The sequence below is a fragment of the Bos mutus genome, chromosome 11 (assembly GCF_027580195.1).
Source record: "Bos mutus isolate GX-2022 chromosome 11, NWIPB_WYAK_1.1, whole genome shotgun sequence".
NCBI classification, from domain to species: domain Eukaryota; kingdom Metazoa; phylum Chordata; class Mammalia; order Artiodactyla; family Bovidae; genus Bos; species Bos mutus.
The window spans coordinates 4,704,524-4,711,563 of record NC_091627.1 but is presented as its reverse complement, the minus strand read 5'-3'; the positions used below and the strand labels follow the sequence as shown (position 1 = coordinate 4,711,563).

Here is a 7,040-nt window from a genome sequence, read left to right as displayed (position 1 = left end):
GAAGAGCCCCAGGGGGCTGCCCAGTGCGGCCAATCCCTAGGGCCTCTGCCCTAGGCCCCTGCGGGAGTCCTCCCACGCCCTCCTCCCAGGCTCGCCAGGGAGTGAGGCCCCTCCTGCCCCCTACTCCGCACTCCCTCCAGAGCTGGCTTGGCTCCGTCAAAAGCAGGGCCCGTCAGGGTGGAGGCGGCGATGTGTCAGCTGGTACTCAGGCTCCGCTTGTGCGCTCAGATGGTCCCCCTCCCCGTCTCCCCAAATCCACCCACCCACCCCTTTACCCACTGCTTGGGGCCTTCTGGGTGGCAGCACTTCACAGAGGGAGACGGAGCAGCAGCCTTGAGCCCCGGGCTTGTTTGAGGGGGGCGGGGGGCGGTGGGGGGCGGACTGACTCACTTGGACCCCTCCCCCAGGGCCGATGGGGCAGCCCCCACACCCATGGGCGCTGGCACCCGGTCGGGCCCCCGAGGTTTGGGGAAAGGAAGCCGCAGCCCCGCGGCGCCTGGCCCGAGCTGGCTGAGATGCGCTCTGTGTGCGGGGACCCGCTGGCCCCCAGGCCGGGAGGCGATGTATAGGTTGCGACCCCCGCCCCCCCAGAGCAGGCTCGCTTCAGCGGCCGCTCGCTGGGGCCACCCTGGCCGCGGGCCCGCCGGGACGCCCCTGCTCGCCGCGCCCCTCCCCGGGCCGTGGCGCGTCCCCCGAGTCTCGCAGTATTTCCTTCCTGCACCTTTAAGAAGACCGCTGCTCCGTGGTGGGATGGTGTGTTAAAGCCACACAGAGGAAGTTACGCAGCCCGGATCAGACCGGGAGATAAAAGCCCCGATGGTGATCGTGAGTGATGGCAAGAGGATTTAGCCTCAGCATTAACTTGGAGCGGAGTGCAGGGGGGCAGTGAAGCGCCCCGGCCATCTGGCCCCCGCCGCGCCCCGGGGGGGGAATGCCCCGGCGCCCCGACGAGCCGCCGCGAAGCCCACCCGGGCCGGGGGCTGCCCGGTGCCCGAGCGCAGGTCCTCTCCGAGCCGCCCAGGGGGCCCCAAAAGTTTGCACTTGTTAGCGGCGACCTCCGGCTCGGCCCCAGGCGGGCGATGCGGGCGGCGCGGGCGGCCCCCTCCCCCGGCCCGCGTCTCCGGGACGGCTGCGGGCGGCCCCCCCGGGGGCCGGAGGGCTCCCCAGCCCCGATCTGACAGCCACAGAGGCGGCGGGGGAAGGAGCAGCGGCTCGCAGCCCTCGGCCTTCGCCCCCACCCAGCGCCAGCCGGACGGGGGAGCAGAGCGCCGGAGGGTGGCGGCCTCCGGGGTCTCCGCTCCGGGAAGCCGCTCCGAGCCGGGGTAAGGCGGGCGGGGAGAGCCCGGGAGGCGAGCGGGGTTGGGGGGTGGATATGCTGCAGCTTGGCCAGCCTGCTTTCATTTTTAAAGGGCTTCGGTGACCGCGCAGGCTTTCCCGGGGCCCGGGAGCCACTTAACAGTAGCCCAGCCGAGGCTCGGATGCAAAAGTTATTGGTGGCGACTGCTACAAGAGGAGGACCGGAGTCGCTTGGAGAGGGGTGTGTGAGTGTGCATTTGTAGCAACATCTTAAAGGAGTAGCTTGTCTTTCGGGGCTGGATTTTTCCCCACCAGGGTCTTTTCCCGTCGTTTGTGCGAGTGAGTAGGGCGGGAGGGTGGATGTTAAGAGAATGCCTGGATGTGTTTGTGGAAAGGAAATTAACCCTTCCTTCGCGCCGTTCCCCTACCCTGATTGAGTCGCCACCCTCTAGAGCCACCCCAATTTCTGCCATCCCCTTCCCCTCTCGGAAAACTGGGAAAATGTGTGAGTTGCACAGAAAAACTCTTGCGTTCCGGCCGCCGCTAGAAACTTCTTTCGGCGCCTGGGAGGGGTGGGCTAATGGGGAGGATTATGCGCCCGGACCGGCTCGGGGACAGTGTGGAGTGGAACCTGGAGCTGGGTGGCGCGCGGACGGTGGGAGCAGGGGCCGCGGGAAGGCGGGAAGAGGACCGCGGGCTCGCGGGGACCGCCGGCTCCGGCTCCCGAGTAAGTTAGCTGCCTGGGGGCTGGGGGCGGCGGCGGGGTCCCTGCCGGCTGCGGCGCTGGGCAAAAGGATGAGAGTAATTACCGGGCGCTTTGCTCGGCGTCCCCTAATTAAGGGAGGAGGTGCCAAATGAGGGGGGCCCCCCCTCGGTGCCCGCCCGGCCTTTATTAAAGGTGTGATTATTAACTGCTCCGGGGCTTACACTCAACTTTGGAAAGACAAAAAGCGACGGAGGGCTTCCCGGGCATGTTGTCGTGCGAGGCACGACGCCTGCAGCCCACCCGAAGCGCGGACTCTAAACCCCTGGGGTCCGCGGCGGGGAGCTGACCCCCACCCCACAAGCAGCCCCGTGCCGCAGCCCCAAACTCCCAGTGGATGCCTCCTCGCGCCCCATCCTCCGTGCTCAACTTTTCGGGGTTGCCTGGGAGCTGAGAGGGCATGCGGCCGGGGGAGGTGGGCACCTGGAGCCCGAGGAGGCTGCCGATCCGGGGCTGGGGCACCCGGCCGCCAGCAGTGGGATGCACGCTCGCGCGGCGGCGGTGAGCGGGTGCACCCATGGGACCGGCCGGGGTTGCGGGGCTGGCGGGTGGTGGGGCGGGGGGGGCCTGCGATGGTTAGAGTTGGGAGGGTGGGGTGGGACTGGAAGGTGACCCAGACCGCATCTGAAGGTAGATTTCACCCCCTCTTCCGCTGTCCCGCTGGGAAGGAAGAAAGAAACTGGGGTGTGGGCTGGGTCCCAGGAGAAAGCCCCAGCGCCCCCTCTCCAGGGACCACCTCTAGGGGTTCCCCGCCCATCAGGCAAGTTTCCCAGGAGGCGAGGGCCCGGCCGGCAACTCGGGAGGAGCTTGCTTCGAGCCCAGCCAGCTCGAGAGGCGCTAATTCAATAAGACAGAGAAATCTGAGTTCAGAAATCCTGGTAAAATCTAATTTTCGGGTTTTAATACCCTGGCTATCAGCCCCTCCCCCTCCGCTCCCGTTCCTGAGGACTCTTAAAAGAAAATAAAGCGCATTGATTCTATTTGTTTCTGGGAGCTGCAGTTTCTTAATAATATCAGGTGAAGATTTATTTTCCAAGGAGAAAACAATCTACCGGGACCCAACCTCTTACTCCTGAAATTTCCCATACCGGCTTCTCTCTCCGCTTTCCGCCTCGCTGTGCCGAAGACTCTCGCGTCTCTCCCCCTCCCGTTTTTTCCTCTTTGGCAAAAACCGACTGTAATAATATTCTCGTGCTGAGCTCACAATTCCCTTCTGGTGCCAGCAACGCCCAATTGACTGACTAGTTGTAAACACGTTTATTGCCCCCCTCCCGGGCAGATTTTGTCGTTGTTGGCCCCCGACCCTCACCCCGTTTTCCAGGGAATGCATGGCATTTAAGCCAACAGAACTGCAAAGCAATTAATATATTTGCAAGGCGTGCTGCCTCGTGGATCTGGCGGGCCTCCTGGCCTCCGGGCCTCGCTGCCTCCCCTCGTCCAGCAGCGTTCAGGCTGGGAGCATCACTGCAGATGAAGGAAGCCCCAGGCTGGGTGGGTCCTCCCTGGAAGCAGTGAAGCCTGGCGCCCTGGTGTCCCGTATAAGGAGCGCCCCACCTGGGAGTGAACAGTTGGGAGCCCGCGGCTGGAAGAATTAATTAGGGACGTGCTGTTTTCTGGGCAGCATGAAGCTCAGATAGAGGCATCCAAACCTTTGCCGGCCGGCGCTATTTTATTTTTACTACATTTTCTCAGGTTGTAAAAATAGTCTCCAGGCGGATTCTTTCTGAGAGTTTTCTAGCAAGGAGCACATTCAAGGCCAGGAGGACTCTGTAACACCGTTTCTCTCGAAACTGCCAGAGGTGAGATGTGAAAATGTGTCTCCCTGGCTCCTCATTCATCTCCATCAAGAGCCCTTCAGCCAGAGAGAGGGGCAGGGGCTGCCTTAACGCAGATTTATGATGCCCCCAGCCTGGAGCGTTGGGACCTAGGCTGGGGACTCCGCCTGGGGAGGAGCTGAGCGGCCAGCCCCCATTTGGACAGTGTCCCTAGCCCTCTGGTTTGTCGTTTGTGTCTGGATGGAGAATGGAGGGACATGGAAACGTAGTTAACTCTTCAGGACCTTCTAGATACAATGGCTGAAGAGTCGGTTGAGCGGTGAAGGTAGCATGGATGGTGCAATAGTTTGGGAATGTAGATGCAACAATCAGAGACATAATTACCAGAATTAATAACACACATGGCTCTGCTGTGACTCATTGCAGTAACCTTTGCCCTATTTATTGGCTAAGTATTTCTGGCCAGGATCCCTCACCGGGGGACCAGATTCTCCTGGTGATATATCAAATGTCTGGGAACACATCACATTACTGGAGTCATGTTTTTTTCCACAATGTAATATTCATCTTAGTTATATCTATGTAGGGCTTTTAAATAATTACAAGTAGCTTAAAATAGTAAAGCAATAATCATAACGGTGACCTGTTTATAAACATACCCTCTAAGGATGACTGTGAAATTTTGGCCTTGATCGGAAAAATCTAATAGAACACACCATCATCACTTCCGTCAAAGTCTTCAACATCCCTAGTTCCTTACAGTTGAAAATTAAATTCACCATTTCAGAATTTTGGAGACAGTTATTAGCACCTGGTTTGTAACTTTTGGCCACGCGTAGACCATTCTTTATCTGAGCCTGTCCACACAGCCTCATCGACACCTATAATTACAGCTTCATCTCGGCCTTCAACGGTTTTGACATTTTGACTTGTCAGTTGCAGTATTTTAAAGCCACCATTCAGTCTCGGCTCCTGGGGCTGTTTTAGAAAGTCACTGACCCCAAACAGGGACACTTCTGCTGACCCCAGGACCCCCAGAAATAAGGAGAAAGCACATTGCCTTCTTGAATAATGTACCCCATCTCCAAATGTGCTTCTCCGATATTAATGACAATAACCCAGTTTTCTCCGGAGACCTTGCTAATGCAGCTTCGTGTTTTGCACGTTTTGCCAGAGAGCTTTTGTTCTTCTACATCTTTATCCCCCTCTTTCTCTATTTAATTTGTTGCAGGTGTTGTTGCTAATGAGCTCTCTCTTCTCCCTCCCTACAATGAAAGACAAGCCAGACCCTGGGTACCTGGATGGATTGGGAGCTGAAGTCTCAGAAACGTCCTGATAAGTTGCCGACGGCTACCAGCCGAGGTCAGCTGGCCCTGTTAGCGCCTGTCCCCACCAAAGCAGGCCCAGATCCGCTGCCCCCCAGGTAACACCTCGGTCGCTTTTTGTGCTCCAGCTGCGTGATTGCTGTCACTTTCAGCCCATATGAAAAGAAATCTCTTTCACTTTGGTGAAAATGCCAAGGTCCAAAATGCCACGTCCAGTCCCATAGGGGGGACGTGTGTGCAGCTCACAGGTACTCCACCTGATTTTGTTTTATCTTTACAACGCAGGCTGGAGGGTGGTTGTGCAGTTGTGTTGAGCACACATCACACATGAAAGGGCCCTTTAAAGAGCTGGATTGATCGGAAGGACAAAAATTACAAGCAATCCGATCCGGCCTCATGCCAGATCCCTGCGGACTCTCTCCGTCTCCCATTTCCATCCACGGTCACAATTGGAGCGTTTGCCTGATTTGATCAGATTCACCTCTGGGGTAGGGGTGATGCCAAGGTGAGGAGGACGCCAAGTTGTGGGCAACTTCTTGATCTGCCCATCAGCACTCTGAGAAACGCCGGCTCTGGGTTTTCCATATCGGCCTCTTGGAAAAACCAAGTTTCCTCGCTGTTTGCAACCTGGCAGAGTCCCTGGGACATCTGGCCTCCGTCGCCCGGTAGATGTGGCTTTTCCATGCTGAGGCTGTGTGCCCCGCCTGAGCCAGCCGCTGCCTCACCAGGCCCCCTGCGGGCCGCGCCCCTGGGGACCGCGCCGCCATGCTGCGCTTGCTGGCCCTCCTCCTGCACTGCCTGGCCCTGGCCTCCGGGGACTACGACATCTGCAAATCCTGGGTGACCACGGACGAAGGCCCCACCTGGGAGTTCTATGCCTGCCAGCCCAAGGTAATGCGCCTGAAGGACTATGTCAAGGTGAAGGTGGAGCCCTCCGGCATCACGTGCGGAGACCCCCCGGAAAGATTCTGCTCCCACGTAAGTCGGTCCCCTGCTGTGGCCTTTGCTCAGGCCAAGTGGGTAGGGGTGGGGCTCTGGGCCAGACCCTTGGGATGGGCACGCACAGCGGGAGGACCCGGATGCCAGGCTGGCTTTCCCAGCCTGTAGGATCAGGAATGTCTCTGTCTCGCCTTGGAGACGCGCCAGAGCAAAGTGTGCCCCGAGGATGCTGGGGTCACGTGACGCCGTTCTTTGGGGTGGGGAAATTCTTGGCCTGGTGATCACTGGATCCTCTCCTCTGGGAAAACCACCAAACCACCACCGTAGCCACAGTTGCCCAGCCTTGCAGATAAGCCCCGCCTCCCTTGTAGGAAGTCAGCATCTGGGTGAGGAAGCAAGGTGCTATTTGCAAGCTTGCACTCTGCCCTCCCCCGTTCATCCCTTCAGGGGGACACCTCCTGGTCCACCCAATCCAATCCAGCAAACCATTTGCCAGGCGAAGAGAGGCCAAGCGCCCTTTGTGGGGGAAGGTTTGGTGGACCTGCAGAGGGGATTCGTAAGGGAGGAAGGAAGGGGTCAGATCAGGGTGGCTGGTGTGGATGGCACCCTTTCCGATTCCATCATGATGTGTGGTGACCACAGTGACTGGTTAAGTCAGGGGAAGGGAGGCGTTCAGGTGGTGTCACTTGAGTCTCTAGTTAAAGACGGAGTCAGAGCCATGGGGTACATCAGTACTCCATTAACAGCAACAATAATAAGAGTGGGGGTCATTTATGCCAGTCCCCGAGCATGGGGCTTGAAAGCTCAGTACGAGTCATTCCTTGGAGTCCTCACTCAGTTCAGCTGGGTTGATTCTGCGTCACACAGAGTTTCAGGGAGTGAGCTCTGGACCGGTGGCGTCTCTGAGCTGCTGTCCTCTAAAGTGTGCACACTCAGCACACA

At 58.7% G+C, this 7,040-nt stretch overlaps 1 protein-coding gene across 9 annotated transcripts in view; it reads left to right on the top strand.

Moving 5' to 3' along the window:
* Positions 1–738: 738 nt before the first annotated feature.
* NTNG2 (netrin G2) overlaps positions 739–7,040 on the top strand; it is a 71,395-nt gene continuing 65,093 nt past the window's right edge. Inside the window, exons 1-3 of one of the 9 annotated variants that reach the window (XM_070378787.1) lie at positions 741–1,322; positions 5,066–5,257; positions 5,445–6,137. In XM_070378787.1, the coding sequence (XP_070234888.1) occupies positions 5,925–6,137 (213 nt within the window). In that variant the 5' untranslated portion in view covers positions 741–1,322; positions 5,066–5,257; positions 5,445–5,924. Of the gene's footprint in view, positions 1,323–1,409; positions 1,542–3,757; positions 3,859–5,065; positions 6,138–7,040 lie in introns of those variants that run through there. The other 8 variants (XM_070378786.1, XM_070378788.1, XM_070378793.1 and 5 more) reach the window with 8 other exon arrangements.